This window comes from Choloepus didactylus, chromosome 6 (assembly GCF_015220235.1).
Source record: "Choloepus didactylus isolate mChoDid1 chromosome 6, mChoDid1.pri, whole genome shotgun sequence".
NCBI classification, from domain to species: domain Eukaryota; kingdom Metazoa; phylum Chordata; class Mammalia; order Pilosa; family Megalonychidae; genus Choloepus; species Choloepus didactylus.
In genome coordinates, this window is record NC_051312.1 from 85,642,490 (window position 1) to 85,667,971 (window position 25,482).

Consider the following 25,482-nt stretch of genomic DNA (forward strand, 5'->3'; position numbering starts at 1 on the left):
GCCTTCCTTGTAGGGCCAGTTCTCCTAGTTTGTGTTCCAAGTTTCTCCTAGTTTGGGTTCCTGGAGATATGGCTGGGAAGCACTCTCAGCGTACCTCCCATGACTTGGCTTACATGGGGCTAGACGCAGCCCAGCTAAACCTTGGAGCTGCTAGAAGGGGAATTTTAAGAAAGAAGGGCTCTTTCAGGCTTTGGGGAAGCCAGGTAGGGTTAAACTTATCAGTGAACCCAGAAATGTACCTTTGGCCAAAGGGGTTAGGATGAGAAAAGAAAGGTTTTGTGGGTGTGATGGGTTGTGGGGGAAGACTGGGGAGCCTGAAGAAGACCAGGACATGGAGGGGCTAAAGTGAGGCAGAAATGGTCAAGATGATCCAACTTGGGGTCTCCAGTTCTAGGAAGTTGCCCCCTTAAATATCTGTGTAAATGTGAAGGAGGAAGCAAAGTCCTGCTCTTAGATAAACAAAGTCCTGCCTCTGAAGAGTGAACATAGACTTCAAAGTCCTGATCCTGGGCTGGGATGAAAGCTAAACTGAGGGACTCTTCCTCTTAGTCTCATTCACATGTGGTATTATCCTGGGAGGGGTAGGGTGTGGAGGTTGATCAACAATCCCAGTTTGATACTGGGTGGGTGACTAGAGGGTAGGGGGTGGGGGCTGGGAGTTAGCAGGAAGGTTCCTGGTCACCTTGAGCTTTGGCTTAAGAGAGTGTGCAAGAACCTCAAGGGTTGGCTCCAGGACTGTGTTGTCCATGCATGTGTGTCTGCCATGGCCGATACCCGCTCTGAATTCCCTGGTTAGAGTGAAAGTGAAATAGAAGCCAGTACTTTCCCAGAAAGTACATTCTGTCCTTCCCAGAACCAGCTCTGGCCAGTTGTCAGCTCTCACTCTATTACAGGAAACAATGAAGAGAGCACTGCCTCCCTATGAGACTAGGTAAGTCCCCAACCCCTCTTTATGCGTCAGTTTCTCCATCCCTATAATGAAGGGTTTAGATTGGACTAGGACGGGGCTGCGGAGCTTACAGGAAGGACAGGGCCTCACGTGTAACTGGGATCTAGACAAGCTACTGAAGATAAAGGAGGAGGAGTTCATCATTTTCCCTCATCGCCCTGCAGAGAAAGGGGGAAGTTGTCACAGATATAGAGCCAGGCGCACCAGCACCTGACACATGCATCATGACCCTGAGACAGCACTGGACACCAGGTAGGGCTTTGGGGCTGTGCATGTGTGAGTGGGGTGGGGTGGGATCTGTGACTAGAATGGAACAGTGTGGCTAGCCCTGAGCCTTGGCCTCTGGGTGAACTCCACCCAACTGTGTTGCTATTATTTTATGCCTCTGTCCAGGTGTTGCGGCTCTACAAAGCCTACCTGTGCTCCATTCAAAAAGGGCTAAGGGGTGGGACTGAAGGGGTCTTGTGCCTCTGATGCCCTGGGCAGAACCCAGGAATTTCTGAGCTGGAGTTACATCTTCATCTAGGCACTAACTCCCTCTCCAGCCAGAATCCACCCTTTACAGCCAGGATGCTGGGTATTACCAGGCAGCTCCGATAGCTGCTGACCTCTATGACTGTCCTTTCCTTAGACCCCAGTCCCTTGTGGGTACTGCTTCTGTGTGCCCACATCATCACTCTCCCAGCCAGAGCCACGCCTATACCACCAACCACCACAGCTGCCACTGCCTCAACTGAGATCGCCCGGGACCCTTGCCCCTGCCGGCCTCCAACAGTCCCAGCAGCTAATCAGTGCCCTACATTGTCGATGACCTGGCCAGAGGTGGAAGTACCACTGAGTAAGGAGCAAGTATGATGGGAGCCTAGGAGTGCACAGTGGTGAGCGGGAGGGCTATGGGCAAAGAAGGAACGATGGTGGAGTTGACTCCTGAGCCCCTGCCCCACATTGTGGGGCGGGGGCTCAAGGCTGTGCATCTTGAGGAAACAGATTCAAAAGAGGAGTCATCACATGAACCAAATACTCTTCCCCCAAATTCCCCTTGCTCAGGCCTAGGGCCTCCCTGTAGGCAGCTGTACTTCCCCTTTAATGGACTTCCCCATCTGAGTGGTGAACACAGCAATGCTCCAGGTTCCTAATTTTGGTGGACTGGAATTGTGGGGCAGGGTGGATAGAGCAGAGGGGAGGGCCTGCTCTATGGAAGAGCTAATAGCCACACATGTCCCCAGATGGAACGCTGACCTTGTTCTGTACTGGCTGCAGCCGCTTCCCTCACTTCAGCATCCTCTACTGGCTGGGCAATGGTTCCTTCATCGAGCACCTCCCAGGCCGGCTGCGGGAAGGCAGCACCAGGTGAGAGACACAGCCAAAAGGCCAGCAGGAGGGCAGGCTCCTCCTGCAGTCCTCTCATGGCCCTTCCTTCCCCTCTGCCCCAGCTGGGAGCGTGGGAGAACAAGCACTCAGCTGTGGAGGGCCTTGGTGCTAGAAGAGCTGAGTCCCGCCCTGCGCAGCACCAACTTCTCCTGTGTTTTCGCGGATCCCGAACACATTGCCCAGCGTCACATCGTCCTAGCCCAGCTCTGGGTGAGGAACCTGAGGGGAGGTTTCTAGTGACAGGAGGAGCTCTGATGGGTGGCCCACATGGCAGATTTGGGAAGGAAGGCTCTGCCCAGCTTACCATTCCCCCAGGTCTCCATGCCTGTGGTGGGAACAAAAAGGATCTTAAGACTCTGGGGCAGGGTGGACACAGCCTGGAGGAACGTGCCAAGAGATATCCCTTGGCCCTGATCCTTGTCTGCCTTCACTTCTCCAGACTGGCCTGAGGACAATCCTGCCCCCCAACTCAAGAAGCCCTGCCCTCCAGCCACAGCTGCCCACATCAGCAGAGTCAGGAATCAGCACCCAGTCCCAGCAGCAGGACAGCAACCTTGACCAGAGTCTGGGCACCACCTAGCTCATCGTGACCCTTTCTTCTCTCAGGCTGTGCAAGGCAAGCAGTACAGCCTTCCCCACCCTATGCCTGTCCTGCCTTGGATTTGGCTCTGGAGTCCCTCTCCTCTTAAGGTTCCTGCTTTAATTCTCTCCTCTGCATCATCCCTGCTCTCATCAAATTCAGACTCCCCTCCCATCTACCTAGGGAATCATACAGTAACTTCCTAAATGTTTTTTCCTCCTGCCTGCTGCTCTTTCCACCCACTGATTTCATTTTTCTAATGTCCTACTCTGACCACACTGCTGTAGTACTCAGCAACCTCCAGGAACCATCAGTGGCTCAGCCTCACATTTCCAACGTAACCTTCCAGCATGCCAAAAAAGTATTCTTCTTTGTTCCCAGAGTACTCTTTTGTGCCTTTGCTCATTTGGTCCCCTCTGCCTAACCATCCCTACAGTTGAAATCCTTCCAAGCCTGTTGAAGTACCTCTTCAGTGAAGTCTACCCTGTCTCAGCTCTGGCCACATTCTGCATTGATTTACTATTGTGCCTGTATTCTGTTTGTATTTTTCTCTAATGGACTGCCCTCAGGGAAGCAATGGAGCAGAGGCTGCTTCTGATCCACAACTGTATCTTGGTCATTACCAGCTGAGTACTCATAAATGATTATTTACTGGAGGCCTCTGCTCAGTCATTTAGGTCCAAGTTCCAGTCACAGGAATTTGGCCTTGCCCAAGGAGGGAGGGACTGCCACACAGAAACTAAAGACAAAACCAGATTCAGGAGAACCGTTCAAAAAGAGAAGAGAAGAGAGAACAATTCTACACTGTTCCTCAGGAGCACAGGCCAGAAGGGATTTGAAGTAGGTGGTTCTAGAAGACTCAGCAGGGACAAAAGGTCAGATGATGGGGGTCAGAGTTGAAACCATTTTCCGGAGGAAATAGTAAACATGGTATGCCTCAAAGAGCCCAGATTTCCCTTCTTTTCCCACACAAGTCAAGGCAGCTCAGCACTCAAGGGAGAAAAAATAGACTTTATTTACAAGTAATAATATTTAGAAAAGATCCATCCCTGGCCTTAAAAAACATTCCCATCACTCCATATCCCACCCAGCCGAAGGCTGCCCCACCCTACCCGAGGCCCAGGGTCCATCGGTCCTGGAAAAAGAACATCCTCTGTATAACTCTGTCCTTGGGAATGGGAAGTTCCCATAGGTCAGTGCCGAGTCCTGGACTTCAATAGCAGGGGGTCTCTGCTAGGCCCCATCACCAAGAGCAGTAGGAACCAGGGCCTGCTCCTCCAATGGTCCCTTCTAGATCCAGAGGCTGAGTGGAAGACAGGCCAGACCCAACAACCCAGCCACTCAAAGCCAACCTGAAATCTGGTTCTGATGGAGAAGTGACTGCTTTAAGAAAAAAATCAGGAGGCAAGGTAGGGAAAGGGCCTGGAGGCCGCGCTGGTGAAGGTCCAGGTACCAGGCCAGGGTATGGGCAGGCATCACTAAGGGTTTGGCCACCACTGGCCTACTGGAGCTGAGAGAAGGCACTGAGAGGGACAGGAGTAGGACCAGGTAAGGTCAGCATCAGGGACACAGATGGGGCCACTCACTGCTACTGGCCCTTTAGTGCTTTGCCTGTAAGAGAGAAAGAGAGTGAGCCACATGGCTAGCTCAGGAAGACCTTTTCTGCTCCCATACATGCCTGTCTAGAATCTTCTCTTCTGTGAGGCCCCGGACACACTATTCAGTTACTGGCTGTGCCCATGAAGCTCTGGGAGCTTTCAGTAGGAAGAGAGTCATCTATGTTCTCTCCTCTTCAATAATGAGTAGCTAACTAGGATACGGACCACCTCTCTCTTCATGCCCCAGAGGCCCAACTTGGCCCTGCCTTGGATGCTTCCCCAGGCCCTTTCCCCGCTCTTTCCCCCTCCCTGCCAGTGCCTCCACCTTGCCCTTGGCCCGGGGAGTGGCAGCAGCAGCGCTTGCTGAGGTGGTGGCAATGCGAGGAGATCGGCGGGTTCCACTGCGGGTATTGGGGGATGCCTTGGACGGGGCCTTCTTTGAGGCCCCCCTCCGCAGAAGGCTATTCCCAAGCTTCTTCGGTGTGTTGAGGATGCTGAAGGCCATTGACTGACGCCGGTCAGCCTGGGGGGGAAGGGACTTGTCAAACTGGGAAGTCCACCACTGCCTTCCAGGCCAGCTGGTCCACAGCTCTGCCACCAAGTCCTCTAGGGCTTTCATCCTCCTTCACTCCCAGACTAACCTGTTTAACCACAGCTGGAGCTGTTTTCTTCTGGGCCTCCGTAGTGTTCTGCTTGCGCCCTTCATGTCGGTCACGGGGCGTCATAGGGCGTGGGAAACAGCTGGTGGCCTTCTTAGACTGTGGGAAAGAGGAAAAATTAGGCAAGGGGACTTTCAGGGCTATGTGGACCTTATAAGTTAACCTCTCCAACTTTCCCCCTAAATGCTGAGCCAAACCTGGGCAGAGTGCTAGGTAGAACAAGACACAGAGGAGTCAATATCGCTCACCTCAGGGGTGCCAGGGCCCTGGTGGGGCTCTGAGGAGACCCGTTTGCGCTGCTGCCGGGTGGTGATGCCAGCACCCTCAGCTATCTGAACTGGCTGCATGCTGGCTCGGCGCAGGGTTTCCCGGGGATCACCAGTTTTCATCTCCTCATCTGTGATGGCAACCAGGCTCAGGGAAGGCTGTATGGGGTGAAGAGGTCAGTGGACTATAGCTATAAGAAGATGGAGCAGGAGCCAGGGCTACCTTAGTACTCTCCTCACTGGCCCGACACTTGGAGCTGCTGGATCCTTCCTCAAAAGGCCTCCCTTTCTATTGTCTTCTACCCCTACAGCCTGGACACATGGCCATGAGAAGGGCAGCTCCAAGCAGACTCCTACCCACCCAGAAATTTCACTCCTGAGCAGGCACTAGTACAAAGGCTGGGTCAACAGGCAGCACTGGAAGTGGGAGTGCCAAGGAGGGAGGAGTCAGCCAGTGTGGATAGGCCCTGCTCAGAAGACCCCAGGCTCACCCTGGACTCCAGGGGATAGCAGGTCTTCAGGTGTGGGGGGCATACTCGATTGCGCTGCTGCAATTCTGCAATGCGATTCCAGTCATCCAGCTGCTCTGGCTCATCCTGGCAAGTGCCCATGTAGAAGCTGTTCCTTCCTGTGAAGGGCAGGGGTTTCAGAAGTGAGGATTGGAAGCAGCAGGTCACCCACTGGCCTTGCTGCCACCATTCCCTTCCACCTTCCCCATGGACTTCAAGCCCAGTACACCAGAGTGCTGCTCTGATTCAGTGCTGCAGGTACAGGGGCACCAAAACCCACTGTTCTTTCCCTGCAAAGGTCAAAATAGGTCATATGCAGAGATTGTGACTACATCTTATTCACCGGCAAAAACTTAGGTCCCAAAATCAAAAGAAACTAATTGAGGGCCAGGAATTGCTACACAGAGGGATCCTTGGGTCCAGCCTAACCCTTCCAGCTGTCTGTCACCACCTAAGAAGGGGCATAAAGGATTCCCAAAAGCAGCCAAGCTGTCAGTATCATGCTAGAAGTCCTAGTGCCCCGTGTGAGAATCCCTGGTTCACCCTAGCTGAGATTTAACATCAGACCGATGGCCCCAGCATGGCTCCCAGATAGACAGGCAAAGCCCGGAGGCTGCAGGGAACAGAGAAGGTGCTGGAAGGTAGCAAGGAGCCCAGCCCTGGATTTTCAAAACCACCTTGCTTCTTCTTGTGCCAGGATCTAGCCTAATTCTAGCTTAACATTGGGGTGCATTAAGTCCCCACAGTCCCCTCACCTGGAGGGGCCCCACTGGACACCCCCGCCTGGGAACGGCGAGCAGAGCTGCGAGTGGTGGGCCGGTAGCCAGGCAGGCTGAGCAGAGCGGAGTTGCCATCATCAGGAGAACCCAGGCGGGCTAGAGACTGGGTAGAGGAGGTAGCTCGCAGGCTGGCCTGGGACACAGGGGCAGACTGCGTGCTATAGAAGGATGAGTTGGCACTGTCTGGCTCCTCCACATCTAGCTTCTGGAAGAGAGAACTGATCTTTTACAGTGGGATGGGGGCTCTGACCCTCTATTAAGAAGTCCCCCATTACTCCTCCCCTAAAGCCCCTCAGATCTCATGGTGTGCCTGCATGTGTTCCCACACTGCTTTGCAACGGTTCTTAGCTGGCACATCACTAAGAAATTACTGCCAGAATCCCTCACCAGAAGCTTCCTATGCCACTGACCATCTATAGCTTCTCCAACTTCTTACCAGCAGGAAGGACCACTGTGAGCAGGGTCTTGCACCAAAGACACCTCCTCCCCAACTGCCTCCTTGGGCTATGGAAACAAAGGCAAAAGCCCACAAGCAGGCAGTCCACTGGGCAGCCACAAAGATACAGGGTGTGGTGGAAGCCACAGGATGGGTGCTACACAGGGAGAGGGCCTTAGAGTCAGGCAACAGGGATCTAGCTCCTGCCCGGATTACAAAAGAGGGCATAAGTAAGCCACGTCCCTTCACAGCATCCTAGTCTTCTCATTTGTAAAATATGGGTGGTAATCACAGCCTGCTTGCTGCCTTCTAAGGCTGAGGACCCAAGGAGAGATGCCCACTGCTGGCCTCTCACTGTCATTGCAGGAAATCCCTCCTGCCCCCTCCCAGCAGCCTGACCTTGGTCATGGTGATGTTGATGATTTGTGTGGTACGCCGACGAGCAGAGCGGGTCTTACGGCCAGAGTCCAGGAAGACATCCCCTAGGGAGTCCAGGCTGCTCTCCAGGGGGGCCTGACCCCGAGCAGGGATGGGTGTGAAGTAGAGACTCTCCAAGGATTCTACCTTGCGGGGTAGGCGCTGGGAGATGGGTGAGGCTGGCTCTCCAGGGATGCTGGTACCATCTGGCTGAGTACGAGGCAGCTTGCTGTGGAAAGCAAACCTACTGAGGTGACTTGGGGCCACAAGACATTTTATCTAACCCTTTGCTCCAAAGTATCTGTTTCTTTTTCTTATTAGAAGATGAGGTCAAGCACCCCATTCACTTGTTCTAGCCCTTGACCTGGGCCCTCCCTTTCAATCCACCCTCTCCCTAGGGAGCTCATTTCTTCCCTTGGCATCTCTTAATTAATCAAATGCTGGCTACTCCAAAACCCTGCACTCCACACCCATCTATTGAACTGCCCCCAGATGCTCAGAGGTACTTCACAATGAACATGCCCCAAACTAAGCCCGTTGGTCTCCTCCTTCCATATCAGTGATTGGGAACACCCCCACCCACGCCCCCAAGCCAAGCACATGGGCACAATCCCTACCTCTTCCCTCTCCTGCCAAACCCAATCACCAAGTCAACTAAACAGTTCTCCTCACCACACTCCTCCTCCATTCTCACATCTGTCCTGATTCTGCCTGTTCTCCTCTCACCTATAACAATGACTGAGAGGCAGCAGATCACCCCTTTAAGCCCCAGGGTCACTTATTACAGAAGATAATAATGGAAGCTACCTCAGGATTGTTGAGGGACAAATGAATTAATATTTTTCAAGCGCTTATAATACCATCTGGTGCATAAGTGTAATATAAGTGTTTTTAATAAACTAACATACATAAATATATTCATGAACATATAAATAAATGTATGTCTAGTCGCATCCTCTACACTGGCTATCGGAATACTCTAAGATCTGACCATATGTTCTTCAACTTAAAGCCCTTCAGAGTGTCCTCAATGCCCTTAAGATCAGGTCCGCATGACAGCCTCCTTCACCTGAGAGTCCATCTGGCCCTACTGAAACCTCCCCACCCTCACTCTTATCAAGCCTTGCCAGCTTTGCTCACATTGTTCTCCTTTGTCCACCTAGCGCACACACCTATGTATTTTCTTTGAAGACTCAGAGCAGTAGCAACAGCCTCCATGAAGTCTTTTCTGACCACTGGCTTCTTTTACTCCCACTGTCCCCTCTATAGGCATCTAGCATAACACCTATAATACTTTATTTTTCTTTATTCTCTTCTAAGAATAAGCTCCCAGAGTGCCACGGGACCACATCTTATTTATCTCACTAGCCCCAGTGCCCAGGATGCAGCCTAATACACATTAGGCACTCAATGAATAATAGACTTAGGGAAGAAGGGTCCTCCTGACCTGGTCATAGGAAGTGGGGTCCCCTCATCACAGCTCAGATCCAGGCTGTCAATGCTCAAGTCCAGCTGGGGCTTAGTCTGGGGTTCCCGGCTCTTTAAGGCATCAGTTGCCACTTGGAACTTGCCCAAGTCTCGAAGCTGCTGGTCAGCATGGGCAACCTGGGAAGGAGGGCCAGAAGAGTGAGAAAAGTATGAAGGCAGCAGGGGTAACTAGAACAAGAGGGCACAGAGGTCTAATGTGACAGGGGTAAGGGGTCTGGCCAGCAAGGAGCTTACCTGGGCCTCCAGGCTGCGCACCTGGGCAGTAAGGTGGCGGCAGGTCTGTTCGGCCTCCTTGGTCTTCAGCCCAGCCTGTTGCAGTTCACGACCCAGCCGCTCAGCTTCAGCCCGCAGCTCCTTGTTTTCCTTCTGCAACTGTTCTAGGCCCTGCAGCTGCTCCTGCAGCTCTTGGTTCTGCTGCTTCTTGGCATCATAGTGGGTCTTGGCTTTATCCATCTGTGTGGACAGAGGTGCAGGAAGGCCACGTGTGGCAGAGGTAGGAGGGCAGGAGGAAGGGCAGGGTGGGCCAGGATGGGGCTCCTCACCTGCAGCTTGTAGTGCTCGGCTGCCTGCTCCTTCTGTCTCAACTGGGCCTGCAGCTCATTGAGCTGGGCCTGAAGGCGTTGGGCCTCCAGCTGACTCTCACTGCCCTGGGCCTGGAAAGCATGAGGAGAACAAGGTCTGTCAGGGAGGCTGGTCTGGCTGTTCCACCCAAACCCACTGACTTGCCCTGCACAGGAATTCTCTCACAATACTTTAGGGGAAAAAAAAAAAAAAAAAAAAATCACTTCCTCCCTCTCAAACACACATTCCTCCCAACTCCAGCCTATCAAAACACCACACACCTTTTAAGATCCAAACTCTGGAAGCTTTCCCTGACCAGCTCATGCCATTGTGCTCTCTGACAGCTACTAGCTTTGCTGCCCTTGAGACAAGGCACCGACTCTCTCATTCTCTTTCCATGAGAATACTGTCTATCTCCCCAAGGAGGAAGGGAAACAGAGTTTCAGGGAACAGCTGGATGCCGAGTATGGAGCTAGACATGTGAGCTATCTGAGAATACAGGAACTCATTTTCCTCAAGATCACTCATTGTCCCCATTTTAGAGGTCTAAGCAAACTGACCAGGGTCAAAGTGACTAAATAGCAGAATAAGAGCTGACCTTGGTTCACCTAACTCCAAAGATGATGTGGGCTCACATATTATGACAGTTCTGCCTCCTATCCAGATCATAGGCTCCTTAAGAGCAGGGACTCTGTACACCTGATTTCCTGTGTACCTGCAATGCCTTGCACAGTGCTTAGCCTGTTGTGGATGCTGGACAGGGCCATCCTGCCCTTGCCTCTCCTACATCTAACACACGGCAGGCGCCTAAAAGAAGCATAATAAACATCTGTTTATCACCTAATCACGATGAGTATGGCATGTATGAAAGGGGGAAATGAGATTTTGAGCTCCTGCCAGCTCCTGGGACCCACCAGGGCTGTGGTGAGTTGCAAGGCCAATGGTGCCCATTTCCTTTATCCCTGACTAAAGACCATGAAGCCTAAAACTGCAAAAGCAAGTATTAAACAAAAGAAGGTAACATCACTGAAAACATTAAGAATATTATTGAGTTGCATTAAACTATTTAATGCCATCACCATTCACCCTGCACCCAAACTATCTAGATCAGCACTGTCTGATATATCTTTGTGATGATGGAAATGTTCTGTATCTGTGCTGATATGGGAGCCACTAGCCACACATAGCTATTGAGCATGTGAAATACGGTATTGTGACTGACTTTTTAATTTTATTTTATTTAAATTTAAATAGCCACACTTGACTAGTGGATATTGCACTGGACAGTGGTGAGCTAGTGGGATGGGAGCCGCTCCAGTCTACCCTCGAGCTTCCAGATGGCACAGGCAGATTGGCTAAGGTTGCCAGGCACCCAGGGTGCCCCACCTCTGCCCCATCACCCACTGCAGCCTGAGGGCACAGACAGCACCTCCTCTCCCAGTCCTCACTGGGAGGTAGAACAGAGGTCAGGCCCACTCCCCACCTGCCCCACCTTCAGCTTCTGCTGCTGTGCCTTGCTGGCTTGGTCATGGTCAGCTAGCTTCTTACTCAGGTCTTCCACCTGGGGTAGGGGGAGGGAAAAGGGAAAGTAAAATCTCGGGAAGCCTCCCCCTGGATGTCCAGACAAATTATGGCATTCCCCCTAAAAGAGGAAACTCAAGCCCTTTCTCTGGCCTCCAATTAGGGAGTAGACTGCTGCCCAGGCTGGATGACAGGACCTGAGTGAGGCAACCCAACCCACCACTGCTTCCTGAGCCACCTGCCCACCCTCCCCTCTACTCCCAAGTCAACAGAGACCCCTGTGGTTGCTAGAATCCGCTGGATTTAATGGGGAACTGACACCTCATCACCACCCTGCTGCTGCCACCACTCCCAGCCCAAACCTTCCCAGGCTGGGGGTGAGTAGAGGGGATCTTGTCTAGCACTCTAGCAAACATACTCCATGAATACTTCCCTCCCTCCTCCCAGAAACTGTCAGAACAAAACCCCACAGATGCTCAGACCTCTTCCCAACACGCACAGGCTGTTAGGGGCTGGTGCTAGCAGTGTGGCCACTGTGATTAGCACTGGGGGAACAGACTGCTGGAAGACATGAGAAGGGGCGGCACACATCTTCAAAGCCCACCCCATTCCCACAAAGAAGAACAAAGGGAGGCAGGAAATGAGAGGAAATGTAACAGCCACAAGCACCCCCTGGGCATCTAGGCATTGAGGGAACTCAAGCACGACCAGGCAAAAGGAGAGGCAAAGGCTCCATTGCTAACTGTTTGCTATTCAATCTGATTGTCCCCCATCATTTCAGCTCTTTGGAAGAGGAGAGGAAGGCCCAATTCCTCAGCAAGCCCGAGAGGCTGGGTAGGAGGGGTAGGTAGAGAAAAGGTACTCTCACTGAAAACGAGGTTCATAGCCTTCGTGTCTGAGGCAACATGTCGATAACCTTGTGACCTCCACTGCCTGGCAAGGACCCTCCTGCTCCTCTCAACCTTAGCTTCCTGCTCCCAGACATCTTTATCTTCTGGGGAAGCTGGGTTAAAACTCCAGAGGCTGACGGGCAGGCATCCTCAGGTCACAACCCTCCCTAACCTGTGAGGGGTGCCTTGCATGTCACCTTTAAGGCTTCAATAAATCCATATTCTCTGTGGGAAAAGAGGAAACAAGGCCCACAGGTAAGCCTGCTATTCCTCTAGTGAGTATCCCTAGCTTGAAACATGACTTGGAGGTTCTAGAACCCTGGGGGCTGAGTCTGTTATTGGTTCAGAAATGGGAAAGATGAAGCCCCTCCTACCCTTCCTCCCTAACAGGTAGATGAGAGAAAGTGCAGAAGGGTGGGGAGGCCGACCTGGGATGGGTGGGATGAGGCCCGAGAGCAGGCCCAGCACACCGCACGCCTGGGCAGCCCGGGCCTGGATTCCATGGCTTGACCCTGCCCCCTTCACAAACAGTTCACAACGAGAGCTGGCGGAGGCAAGCTGCAGCCGGGGTCATGCACCGAGACTGGTCACCGCTTAAGCAGCCAGCATTTAGCAAGGACCCCAGGCATTACCTGCTTAGTTTGCTCTCTCTGAAATAGCTCTAGCTGCTCCACCTGTGCATGGGGAGGAGCAACAGAGACAGAGTGAGATGGGGGCCAAAGAGGCACCAGCCTTGCTGCTAGGCTGACCTCACTGAGCTCTGAGACTTGCCCCCAAAGAATTAGACATCTAGTAATTTTTAAAATACCAAACTGGCTTATTCTAGCCCCCACAACACTATGGTGAGCTGATGGCCTTCACAACTTGACTCTCCAGGGGTAGCACCTTCAGGGGAGAGGAGGCTACTGGTATTTTTAAGACAATAGGGGGCAAGGGACTCAAACTCTCTTCTCCTCTGCCACCTGGTGAGTGAGGGTAGGTCCTTAACTAGCTCAAAGCAAGACACTATTCAGTAATATGGGAGCCAAAGGTCCTCGAATGCAGAGGGAACAATGTGCTCTCTTCTCTCAAGATCTGGATCTTTGGGGGTGTAGTTGAGCTGGGCACCTTACCTGGGCAGTGAGTTTCTGCCTCTCTTCCTGGAACCGCTGCCTCTCCTCCAGGACCTTGACCTTGGCACCCTCGTACTTGGCAGTCATCACCTCCAGCTCCCGAGCAGTGCTCTGTGCTTCCTGCCGCATCTCAGCCAGATGAGTCTCAGCATCAGCACGCACAGCTGCCAATTCCTGGCCATATTTCTCCCGGGCCTGGTCCAGCTCCACTTCCAGAAATTGCCGGCCAAGGTTGGCCCGCTCCCCCAGGCCCCGGTTCTCCTCTGCCAGCAGGCCATGAGCCTTTTTCAGCAAGCTCAGCTGCTCTGCATAGCTGGCCTTCTCTGCCCGCAGCTGCTGGGCTGCCCGCTCCTGCTCTGCTACCTTCTGCCGCAGGGGCACAAGCTCCCCAAGCTCCCGCTGCGCCCGCAACAGCTCAGCACGCAGCCCACCGGCTGCCTGCTTACTCTGTTCCAGCTCCTCACGAAGGCGTTTCTCAGCAGCTGCCTGGTCGGCCTGCAGCTGCTGGCAGAGGTGCTTGACAGGCAGCAGCTCACTCACCAGGGCCTGTGTGCTCGTGTGCTCGAGCTGCAGGGCAGAGAGGGCCTGCTCCTTCTGGAAGAACTTCTCCTGCCATGCCTTCAACTCTTGGCCCAGCTCCTCCGCGCGCTCTGCCTGCGAGGCCAGCTCCTGCCGCAGGTTCTCTGAAGCCAACCGCTGTTTCTCCGCTTCCTCCCGGAGAGTCTGGACCTCTTCCCGCAGAGCAGAGCTGCACTCCGCTGCTCTGGCGCTGCTGCTGGCGGTCTCTGCCTGGAGCAGGCGCAGCCTCTCTTCCAGCTTTTGGCTCTTCTCTGACTCGGCTATAATCAGCTGCTTCAACTCTTTGCTCTCACCCTCCTTCTCCAAGACCTGGCGGTTCAGGATGGATACCTCCTCCTCCAGGCTGCTGATGAGGCTGTTTTTTCTCTCAGACTCCTGCTGGCCCCGGGCCACCTGGGCCTTCCACTCATCCTCAGCCTTGCTATGGTCTTGGGCCTTGGCTCGGAGGGTGGCCAACTCCCTTTGGGCTGAGCCTAAGGCCTCCTGATTGTGCCCCAGCGCCTGGATCTTCTCCTCTAACTGGCCCCTCAAAGTCTCCAGAGTATTGTTTTGCTCGGCTTGGGAGGCCCGCTCACACTCTAGGCGGTGCTCCAGCCTGGAGGCCTTCTCCTGATGCTCCTGGCACTGCTGCTCCAGCTTGCTCACCTCTGCCCGCAGAGCTTCCAGCTCACAATCCAATGCCTCTGTCTTTCCAGTAGCCTCAGGCTGAGCATCTTCTCCACTGGCCATGCCTGGAGACTGCTGGCACTCCTCCTTCTTAGCCAGTTGTTCCTTCAGTTGCTCCGCTGTTCTCTGAAGTTCCCTCAGCTCTGTTCTCTGGGCTGCCTCCTGACCACGAAGCTTGGCCAGCTCCTGGTTCCTCTCTTCCTTTTCCATCAGAGCATGGGCCAGCGCCTCTTGCAGGGAAGCAAACTCCACACGCTGCTCATTGAGGGCATTCTGCAGCCGCATCTCCAGCTCTGCCTTGGCCGCCTTCTCCAGGGCAAGGTCTGCTTGGACCCGGCCCCGCTCCTGGGTCAGCCGCGCCACCTCCCTCTCCTGCTGCCCACGTTCCTCCTGCTGCTGACCCTGGCTCTCTATTAGTGCAGCCCGCAGCCTCTCCAGCTCACTGCCCATCTGCTCTGTCTGATGCTCCATGGCCTGCAGCGCTGCCTGCGTGCTGCAGAACTGGCGTCCCTGCTGCTCTTCCACCCACTCAGACTCTCTGTTTCCTGCCCTTGGATGCTCCTTGCGCAGCTCATGGGAGGCTGTTTCCTCCTGCTCTCCTGCCTTGCGCACCAAGGCCTCCAGGCGGACCACCTCTTTGCTGGTGGCAGCCATCTTCTCCTGCAGCACGGAGAGGTCATCTGCAAGCTTCTGGGCCCTGACCTCCTTCTCCTGGACCTGCTGGAGGGCTCTAGCCAGGCTGGCATGGAGCTGAGCTACCTCATTCTGCTGCCGGCTTATCTGGAGCTCACTGTGAGCCTCTATCCCTGTCACTTTCTCCTTTGCCTCCTGCAGTTCCTGGCGGGCCTTCTCGCATTCCTCTTTCAGAGCAATTAGCTGTTCCTGAAACATGGCACCATACTGCGCCTCCTCTTGCTGGCTTTCCTCATACCGCTCACGCCAGGTAGCTATCTCCTTAACGAGCTGCTCACACTCACTCTCGCCCCTGCACCGAGAGGCAATGGCCTCTGCCAGCTCCCGCCGCAGCGCTTCAGTCTCAGCATGATGAGTCTCCATAAGCTGCTTTAATTGGGCTTCCAGCCCATTGCGCTCAGTTGTCTTTTCTTCTAACTCCTTCTGTTCCTGCTTACATTGCTCCTCCAGTCTCCGGGTCTCTGACTCTAGCTCAGAGATACAACGCTGCTGCTCCTCCAGAGCTTCTGCGGCCCGGCGCTTCTCCTCTTCAAGGCTGCCCTTGGTGATCTTCAAGGACTCCTCAAGGGCTCGGAGCTGTTCCTGGAGATGGCCCTTCTCCTGGGCCACTCTTTCTCTCTCAGCTGCTTTTTGCTGCTCAGACCTCAGTTGGGTCTCCAGCTCTGCCACCTGAGCCTGGGCCTCACGCTGCTCCTGGTGGGCTCTCTCAATGCAAGCATGGAGTTCCTCCACCTTTTGGCTCACTTCTGCCTTTTCCCGCTGGGCCTGTGTCACTGAGGTCTGGGCACTGTCCCGGGCTTCATTAGCAGCCTGAAGTTGCTGTTGCAGACTCTCCAGCTTGGCATTCTTCTCCTTCTCCAATGCCTCCAGTTTCTGGAGAGCTGTATCTCTCTCCCTTAAGAAAGCCTCTCCCTCCTTGGCAGCAGTGGCCAGATGCTGGGCATGGTCTTGTCTAGTTGCCTCCTGCTCCTTTGCTGCCTCTTCCAATTGCTGCTCCTTCTGCTTCAGTCTGCTGCTCAACTGCTCCACCTGGTGGCGGAGGCCCTGGGAGGCCTGCTCGTACTGTTGGAGGGTCTCAGCTAGCTTGGCCTTCTCCTTTTCAACCTGCTGCTTCAAGCCAGCCAGTTCTTGATCCTGCTGCTGGAGGGTGGCATTGACTGTGTTGAGCTCGGAGGTCAGACTAGCCACCTGGGCAGTCAAGTGGGCCTTCTGAGCCTGGGAAGCCTGCTCTAGTTCTTCCTTGGCCTGGCTGAGGTTGGAAATGGAGCTCTGCAGTTCAGCAACCAGGCCAGCCAGCTGCTGCTTTTCTTCTTCAAAGTGATCCCGCTCAGCAAGCAGCTTGGTTTCCCGTTGGCCCTGCTCAGTCTCCAGTTCCTCTACCCTGGCTTGGAGCTGGGCATTGTTTGTAGCAAGAGTGGCTGCCTCTTGCTTCAGGGATTCTAGCTGGTGGGATAAAAAGACAAACAGAGATTAGAATGACTCCTCAGTCACTATGGCCCCTCTGGGAATTGAGGAGAGCTGGGAACTGGAACACACTGAACGTGTGCCCATGCCAACCCCAGCACACAGGGCTGACTGGCCGCTCCTGTGTATTCCTACCTGCAAAATGTCACCTAGTACCTCGCCCTTCTCCTGGGGTGGGTTCTCCTGCAGCTGGGCCAAATGTTCTTCCATCTGTGAAAGTTTCCCCTGAAGGATTTCATTCTTCTCTTCTAGGCATTTCTGGGAGTAAGCAAGAGACTCATGTGAAGAGAAAGGTGGAAGAGCCACTGGATTATACTACAGAGGTCCTTGTGTACATCAACAAAACTATCGTCTTGTTACCAACACTTCTTTTGCTCTGGCCTAGAAGACTCCAGAAACTGTGGACCTGGGACAGTGGAGGACCTGACTTTCTAGCCCTAGTCCCAAGACTGAAATAAGTTACAACGTGAAGTGCTTACTTCTCCAAGGCCTAAGTTTACTTCTAATTTCCTTACTGTATATCCCTTCTTGAACAAGTCTTGGCTCCCAGATTATCCAAACCACCAACTGCTTTAAAATATCCCCCGCCTGTCTAGGCATCAGCAGCAGCAGCAGCAGCACCCAGGCCCGTGCCCACTCCCCCACCACTGTTCACTAAGCACCCACTACAGGCCAGGCACTGTGCTTGGGTATGTCTCTGAATTTCTAATCTGTATAATAGACCTGGGAGGCAGCTATTACTATCCTTCTTTTACAGGGCAAGAAACTGAAGCTCAGCTAAGTTTTTTACTTACTGTTACGAAGAGGCAGAGTTGGATTTGGGTGATAACAACAATAATAGTAAGAGCAGCTAATTCACTCCGCACTTACTTTGTACCACACAGTGTGTTAAGCACTTCACCTTAATTCTCTTACAATAATCGATGAGGCAGCTATTCTTATCGTTTCCATGAAAGGAAAGGATGCTCAGAATGCTTAGTGAGATTAAGAAAGATTAAGACCACACCTTGTAAATAAGAGTCAGGACTCAAATTCAGGCATATGGACTTAAGCCCACAAACTCTCCACTGCAGCCCACTATTAAACCTTGAAGAGAAGTCAGCTTAGTTCCCAAAGGCCCAAAAGAATAGAGTGGATGACTGAATTCAGCTTCAAACATGTAGTCAACACTGTGGCTCTGACTCCCCAGAGCAGACGTTACCTTGTCTTGCAGGGCTGTGCTGAGCTCCTTCTCAAGATGGGCCTCCTTCTCCACCCACTCCCTAGTGGCCTTGCTGTGCTCCTCTGTCAATTCATCAAGGGCACCCTGTAGTTGCTGCAGGTGACTGGTAAACTCTCGCAGCTGAGGCAAACAAATGGAAATCACTGTCACCCAGGGTCAAAACTGTCAGCACCACTGCTGGCCCATCCCCTGGCCTGCAGGAGTTGAACACCTCCAGCTGTCCTTCCCACCCCTATTTTGAGACAACACATCAAAATTTAGGGCCATAACCCAGTACCATGGCAGCAGCCAATTATGGGACAAGAAAAGGGGCAAAGCACGCAGGTGTCTGGGGAAACTGAAGCATACAACAGGTGGTGGGACATTCTTTTCAACCCTCTCTTGGGGAGCTTTCCTGACCACCTCAGTCAGTCCTAAGGGGCTTCCATGCATGGACCAGGCCTCCCATCATTCACCTTAAAGGCAAGGTCCCCATTCTCCTCAGAGAGCTGGTTAATCTTGCGATCCATCTGGCTCTTCTCTGTCTTCAGGTCCTGGCACTGCTTCAGAGTTTCATGCAGCCGTATGGTGAGGCTGCAAGGAAGGGGAGCAGTGAGAAGAGAGTGGGGCTCCACCAATGGATGTGGGGGGCAGCCGGGAGTCAGGAAGGCAGCAGGGAGCACTATACCTCTCATTCTTGCCACGTAGCTCCTCAAGCTCCCTGGGCTCCAGCGGGCTGGCCGCTTGTTTCTCGTGCAGTAGAGCCAAGCGGTCAATGCGCTGCTGCATCATGGCTATCTGTGCATCTGCCCCAGAGTAGGGAGAAAGTAGAGGAGAGTCACAACAGAACTAAAGGGAGGGGCAGGAGGGAGTGGGGCAGGGAGGATGTGCTTATAAGGACAGAACCCAGCTCAGAGGTGGTCAGCCTGACAAAGGAGCAGTAGAAGGGAAAACATGAGAGGCTAAGGGGACATTCCCCAAGCCTGGCACTTCTCTGGATGCAATTCCCAAACACTGCCCATTCACACCTACCTGCCAATGTGCCAGTCACCTACCCTTCTCAGTGAGGAGTTTGCGGTTCTGGGCCAACTCCAGCTCTAGCTCATCCCGATTATTTCTCTCATCTGCAAGCTGCTTCTTCAGCCGTCTCATCTGGAATTGTGGGGTCTGCAGGATGTCGCCCATGGGGGAGGCTGGAGAACCTGACAGGAAGCTGAGGAAGGAGACAGCTCAGAAGCCATGGTCAGAGCCTGAAATCTGAGGCCTGAAGCAACCAGCAACAGCCAGCGTAGCGCAGAAAGGTCTCTAGACATGGACACTGGCTGGGAATTCCATGCAAATGGGTTCTGTTTATAGGGCTACTTCATGCCTCATGACATGACCTTAAGAAAACTTTTCTTTTCCCTTCTCCAGCCCTTAAGTTCTTTGTCCAATTAAAAGAAAAAAAAAAGTGATGAATTCTTCTTGTCTCTGCAGAGCTGCACTAAGAGAAGGGACAGCAGCATAGTCTCCAAGGAGGAAAGGTATTCCATAAGTGGAGGAATAGCCTTTGAGGGAGGCCTTCTGCCCAAAACAGATCCCAACCGATTGTCCCAACTAGTACTAGGTCAGGTGAGGAAATCCCAAATCTAAGGATACTCATATCATTCCCTGATGATGCCAGAGGCTGGTCAACAGCTTAGCCTCTGGAATGTAGGGATATGAGGATGGGATATTGAGGCCCCACCTCAGGAGAAGTAGCGCAACAACACATACTTGTTCCCACTGGAAGAGGAGGCAACCTTCTGTAGCTCTAGGAAGCAGACCTCTCTCTTGGCCTGGTGGCTGGGTGGAGAGAGCTCTTCAGAGACGGTTCTGGAACATGTGGAAGGGACAGGAGCTGAGGGGAAGAAGCAGACAGACAGACCTTAGAGAGGTTACCAAAAGGGTGAACAGATTTGCACTGCTATGCAATTTAAGAATTCGCCTTGGTGAGAGTGAATCCAGAGACACTTACATGTCAACTATGCAGGGCGGCTATGGGCAGAACCTAAAACTTGGTGTCTGGGTTATCCAGAGGTCAACATTCCTAAGCAAAATTAAGTGATGGGCTTCCATTTCCACCGATCATCAGTGTTCAAACAGAGCACTGTGGAGTGAGGATGTCCCCCATGCTCAGGAATAGAACCAAGTGTTCTTGCTTTTCCCTGCAGCGAACAGGGCAGAGGCAGCCTGGGGCGCTGAGCCAAGACCTCTCAGTCCCTCATGACCTCTCATTCAGAGCCACTGGCCTCCTGTCAGAACTCTTCCCTTCTGAAATCTCACAGAGCCAACACAACATGCCTTTTTTTTCTTACCCTTCTCTTCCCCTGGTTCCTGTGACCACTTTCACGTGGTTCTCCCACCCTTCTCATCACCCATTCTCAGACACCCTCATTTGCTCCTCCCTCCTCCACCCACCCTTTAAATGTTTTGTGGTTCTCCAGAGTTATGATGGGCCTTGTTGTCTCTGCCCACAGTGCCACAGCTTCAATGGCCATCCACACACTGTCTTTCAAACCCGTCTTCTGGCCCAGAGCCCCTCTCCTGCATTATAGACACATTTTCAAAATCTCCACCTGAAATTCATGCTTATGAGCAATGTGAATTGAAGGAACCTCAGATTCAATGGCTACAAGAGACTTTGCCTAGACCTACCTCTTACATTTGTACCAACATTAGATGATGTTAGTTGACATCTTAATTGGATGACAGGCAGAACTTTCACTCTATCTATTGTACTTCCAGCCGAGATACATCTATTTGGTATCTCTGTTTTAGCACTTACATTCCTTATCATGCTTACTGTTTATGAATCTGCCTTCCCACCTAGAACGTGAGCTTCACAAGGGTAGAAACCATGTTTTTTAGACCTTTTCTAAGCCTAGAGTAATGTTTGTTTGGGGGAAAAAAAAAAAAAAAAGTGGGGGTTGGGGGTAGAGAGAAGGTTTGTGATCAAGGACAACCTAACAGCAGGTATGATCAGTTAAAAATCACCTGCTTAACAGCAGCCAGGCGGCAAGAGGCATTCCTTCAAAGCTGGAATGACTGCCACATGGCCCAGAAATCTACCTCTTCTGTTACTTACAATTTTTCTAAAAACTAATTCTGTGCCTTGTGTTGGACACAGAAACCCCCACTACACTTCTCAACAGCTCAGGATCCTAGCAGACCTCAGCTTAGGGATGAGGGGGTCCTCAGGAGTATACCCCTACTCACCTTTCTGCAAGAAGTTCTCTAGATCCTCATTAAGATTTAGTCCATCCTCATGGTCCAGCACAAATTTGAGAATGACAGCTAACTCCGCCTGGGCCACAGAGAGAAAAAGGCATCACGGGTGTTAGACAAGTCCCTGAAGGGATGCAGCACTCCATCCTGGCAGTCCCGACCCCAGGTTTTTTGAGTCCCAGGAGCCTGAAGCCCCATGGCCCATCCAAGAACATTCGACTAAAGACATGTTCACTCCACTTGCCTCTTCTCCCTCTGCCTCCCCTAAATATGCACTCAGAGTCAGAGTTCCTAACTGACTCCACTCCTGACCACAAGAGAAGTGACCAGGCAAGGAAAGTAATACATTCAGAACGCTTTCTTTTTTTTTTAATTTTTATGTTATAACATATATATAGTCAGTCAGAAAGCTTTTATCCATAACTATGTCGGCCTCTTCCAGATTACGATTACTGTCTAAGACAGAACATCTCTGGGGCTCATCCAAAGATCCACCAGTTCAGCTGTAAAATCTTCCTTTCTTTGAATTTCAGAGCTACAGAGTTGATCTGATTTTCCTGGTCAGCTCTGCTATAGTTCCTTATATTTTAGAATTTCTGTTTCTACCAGGTCTATGATCAGCTTGGAACTGAGGAAAGGTCAGAGAAATGAAGGAGCTACCTATCCCTCCCAAGCCACTAAATTTCACTGCTAACCTCAGATAGGAGCCATGAGACGAGAGCATGAAATGGGATAGTACCTAGCAGATGATTCGACATTTCTGCCAGTACATGAAAGACCATGACTCTCTGCACACTGCCCCAACCAATCACTTATATTACTCACACTGGCACCACCCATTTGTTCTGGGAAATAAAAGATAGCTGTTGACACTGGAAGCAAAGCCAACATCCAGACCTACATGGCAGGTCGTACCTGGGAACTGTGTTAACTCCCTCTAAAATGAAGCTGGTGCCAATTCCTCTTCTCCCAGAGAGCACATAGAGGAGAGGATGGGAGGTAGCTACTCTGAGCTAGATTACTGCAGTGGACAAAGACATTCTATCTCATTAATCTTTCCTACTAGAGGAAAAGATTAAATAAAGAGGGGGGACAGTTTTGTGTAAAAAAATTATGCATGCACATATACACATACATGTGCATGTATACATTTGGGAACACATGAAGACTGAACAATTTCTATGTAATATTCAAATACATAGTACAGTTAAGGGGTACCATTAAACACATGCTTATAAAAAGGACTTGGAAGTATATCCTTTAAAAAATTAGCACTTATCTTGGAAATGAGATTATTGCCAACTGTTATTTCAATTATTTCCAGATTTTCTATAATAAACAGCTGTGATTACTATAATCATTTAGAAAAAACAATATATGCTTTCTTTTTATTTAAATTTAAATTTAAACAATATATGTGCCTAAAAAGAAACAAATGAAGTGAGGAAAGCATAGGGTGCAGGCCCAAGGGCTTACCTGAATCTTATATTCAAATTGGTCCCAGTCCCTGGGGCTTTTGGAGCTCATGGTAGAGTGGTACAACAGCAGCATGGTCATCTAGAAGCCAAACAGGAGGCAGTCACTGAGTGGGGCTGTTTCTCTTCTCAGAGCTCCCCCTTGGGCTGTTCTGGGGACTCAGGCCACTGCCCTTAACAACACCAGGGAACACTTTATTGACGACCCAATGTCCACTGTGCATAAAGCTGGGTGTTAGGACACCAGCCTGGCTACATTCCTGTACTCATGGAATCTTGGGTATGAAGCTTAGGCACCCTCTATAGACCAGCACCCAGAAAAAGCAGAAGGAATGAAGAAACTGAGATCAAAAGAAAAATATGATGATAGCCAGGGTGAAGCCTGATTCCTGCCAGGTGTCCATCAAGGCCCCAAGTAATGGTCTAATAAACTTTTCTGTCATAAGGCTGTGGCTCCTCGACTTCTTGAGCTGAATTAGCCTCTGCTTCAGGCAGGTGCCTATCAGCCCTACTTCCAATCTCTAAGAGCCCCAGAAATAAAGCACCCATGAACTTCCCCTAGATTGAACAAAGGCCCTGCAGGTCCCTCAGGTACCACCCTCATGCTCCCGCCAGTCTGGTGTTCCACAGGTACCTTGGCCAGTTCCAGCTCTGACCCCTCCATCAGCTTCTGCACAGATACTGGGCATCTCGGTGAAGAGGGATGTTTTCGATTTTCTGCAATAGCAACAATGTGGAAAACAGGGTGAGCTTCCAGGAGACCTTCCCCAAGATTATCAGAATGCCTGGGAGTCTAAAAACAAGAATCGCTGTCTCTGGTGAGGCTATGACATGTTGGGCTCCATGTTCCTATGTCTTCTTTCCCCTCACATACACTTTCCCATCTGAAGTCAGGTCTATCCTAGTTCAGTCCAAGGGCTACGGGGAAAGTTCAAGAAAAAAGCAGGCTGGGAATTCACAGCAACTGAGTTATGGCATTGTACTCACCCACCCACTCACAGCACCCACTAAGCACCATACAGAAGCAGGCAAAAAACTGCAACTCACTCTCCAGTCCTGTTCCAACTAGGGTCTACAGCTGAGTCAGAGAAGGAAATTGGGGCATACCTGGCTCTCATGCCACCCTAGGGCCTTGACCCAGTTACTAACACCTTGCTTTATCTAAGGATATTATCACCTTTCCTATAATTCTCTTGAAGTGGAGATGACAGGTAGCAACCTATGTTAAAGATGAGGACTCCATGGCCCAAGGCTGTACAAGGGAGCTGACAAGAACTGTGCTAGAAGCTTTGCATGTGTTCTTATTTAATCCACCCAATAACCTTAAGAACAATTATTATTTCTACTTTATGGACAGGGAACCTATGTCCAGAAAGGTCACACAGAAGTGCCAAAATCTCAGCCTAAATCTGTCTCTGTCCTATCACCTAAGCATTAATTCAAAATTATCTGGGGAATATTTTTTTTCCCCCAAGGGAAAGAGGGTACTACGGAGCCTTCCATCTCCTCTAACTCCTAACAGTGGGGAGAATGGGAGTGTAAGGTGATGAGTCTCAAAAACAGACCCTATGGCTCTACCTGTCTGGTGTAGGAATCACCAGACCCAGTTGTCGTCATCTCTATGCTAAAGAATCGGGAGCCCTGAACCTCTTTTCTCCTCTACTCCTCTGGACTCCAGTCCCAGGAACTGAGGAAGCAGACCCTTCCCAGAGAGATAAGAAAGGTGCTTACTCTGCAGAAAACTGCACACAAAATCCAGTCTCTCTGGCACTGGCTGTTGCAGGATTTGCTGCCCTTCTTCAGTGCCAAGGCTAGAAACAGAGCAAGAATTAGAAAAAGATTATTTAGCAATCCTTCCCTCTTTGCTGCTGCTTTACATACTACCTCCTCCTTCCTCAGGGCTCAGTCGACACTGGATTTAGAGAGAAAGAGCCAGATCCTGGAGGCAGGGAGAAGATACCAAGATATCATCTATTCAGATTGGATTGTGTAGAGGGTGAGAAGTAAGGACTTAAGGCATGAGGTCCTTCTGGAAAAGACTGCACTCTGCCATCCTATTTGTGAATATGAAAAAGATCTGGGGGAAGAGGGCCAAAAAGAGATAGTGGTGGCGCAGATGAATGGGAAGCTAGGTCAAATAGTCTGGAATGGCTCAACTATAAAAGCCCAGGAAGCCTGGAAAACATGGATAGTTGAGGGTGAGAGAGGACTACAGGAAAGAAACACCGGTTCAAGGACTGAATGAACAGGAGGGAACACGGCTCTGAAGTGATAGGGCCAAGTTCAACACACAGGAGGCTGAAGGCTGAGATGGCTAAAGCTTCCTAGAGGCCAAGCCAAGGGGCAATCATTCTTAGTCAGGAACTGCTGAGGGAGCTTAACTAGAAGGGCAAGCCAAGTGCAGAGAGCAACACAGGGAGGGAGACAGCAGGGGGAGCTCTCACACAGCCCAGGGACCTGGCTGCTGGATGCTCCAGCTGTCAAGTTTCCTTTTCAGAGATGAGTATCTTCACTTTAAGTTAGAAAGCTACCAAGCAGAGCCGACTTCCTTATCTAGGCTTCAGCTGGTAATAATAGCTAAAGGGCCTCCTGGTCCTCAGAACCCGGATCTCCAGATTTCAGCCGACTTTCTGGAGGGCACGGCAGGCCCTGGAAACTTCCAGTGCCAGAGTCATCCTGTGAAGAATAAGAGGCATCCCAACCAAGACCAAAGTTTACCTCCCCACAGCTCCCACATCATTACAAAGGCTTCTTCCAAGCTGAACTCCACAAGAGGCATTCTGGTTGGCTGATCTTGATTAGGAACTCCTACAAAGTCTTAAAGGGGTGCTTATTTCCTCATGGTCTCCCAAATAAGCCATCTTTCCCAGGCACACACAATCTGGAATGCTGTGACTCCTTCCCTCAGCCTAGAGCAGTACTTAGCTAAATGTAGTCCATTAGATAAAACAAAGAGGGTTCTCAGATTAATCATTTGAGAAATGCTGGGTTAAACCAATTGAACATTTTCTAAAGAAGTCAT

At 51.5% G+C, this 25,482-nt stretch overlaps 2 protein-coding genes across 7 annotated transcripts in view; one reads left to right on the forward strand and one right to left on the reverse strand.

The window, feature by feature from the left end:
• The first annotated feature begins 633 nt into the window (after positions 1 to 633).
• LOC119537903 (interleukin 18 binding protein) lies at positions 634 to 3,844 on the forward strand. The gene is given in 6 exon segments (XM_037840515.1): positions 634 to 1,201; positions 1,581 to 1,787; positions 2,176 to 2,299; positions 2,383 to 2,530; positions 2,760 to 2,780; positions 2,782 to 3,844. Coding segments are annotated over 6 exon segments (657 nt in total). The 5' UTR covers positions 634 to 1,173; the 3' UTR covers positions 2,911 to 3,844.
• Positions 3,845 to 3,891: 47 nt separating this feature from the next.
• Positions 3,892 to 25,482, reverse strand: part of NUMA1 (nuclear mitotic apparatus protein 1) — a 99,611-nt gene continuing 78,020 nt past the window's right edge. For 3 of the 6 annotated variants that reach the window (XM_037840509.1, XM_037840510.1, XM_037840508.1), the window contains 23 exons: positions 24,192 to 24,271; positions 23,095 to 23,177; positions 22,462 to 22,542; positions 20,977 to 21,064; positions 19,495 to 19,618; positions 18,795 to 18,952; positions 18,428 to 18,545; positions 18,216 to 18,333; positions 17,740 to 17,880; positions 16,674 to 16,796; positions 13,137 to 16,517; positions 12,657 to 12,698; positions 11,106 to 11,174; positions 9,595 to 9,705; positions 9,287 to 9,505; positions 9,012 to 9,169; positions 7,547 to 7,793; positions 6,688 to 6,916; positions 5,915 to 6,051; positions 5,406 to 5,582; positions 5,140 to 5,256; positions 4,824 to 5,021; positions 3,892 to 4,511 (listed from right to left, as the gene is read on the reverse strand). In XM_037840509.1, the coding sequence (XP_037696437.1) occupies positions 4,500 to 4,511; positions 4,824 to 5,021; positions 5,140 to 5,256; positions 5,406 to 5,582; positions 5,915 to 6,051; positions 6,688 to 6,916; positions 7,547 to 7,793; positions 9,012 to 9,169; positions 9,287 to 9,505; positions 9,595 to 9,705; positions 11,106 to 11,174; positions 12,657 to 12,698; positions 13,137 to 16,517; positions 16,674 to 16,796; positions 17,740 to 17,880; positions 18,216 to 18,333; positions 18,428 to 18,545; positions 18,795 to 18,952; positions 19,495 to 19,618; positions 20,977 to 21,064; positions 22,462 to 22,542; positions 23,095 to 23,177; positions 24,192 to 24,271 (6,211 nt within the window). In that variant the 3' untranslated portion in view covers positions 3,892 to 4,499. The remainder of the gene's footprint in view (positions 4,512 to 4,823; positions 5,022 to 5,139; positions 5,257 to 5,405; positions 5,583 to 5,914; positions 6,052 to 6,687; positions 6,917 to 7,546; positions 7,794 to 9,011; positions 9,170 to 9,286; positions 9,506 to 9,594; positions 9,706 to 11,105; positions 11,175 to 12,656; positions 12,699 to 13,136; positions 16,518 to 16,673; positions 16,797 to 17,739; positions 17,881 to 18,215; positions 18,334 to 18,427; positions 18,546 to 18,794; positions 18,953 to 19,494; positions 19,619 to 20,976; positions 21,065 to 22,461; positions 22,543 to 23,094; positions 23,178 to 24,191; positions 24,272 to 25,482) is intronic. The other 3 variants (XM_037840512.1, XM_037840511.1, XM_037840513.1) reach the window with 3 other exon arrangements.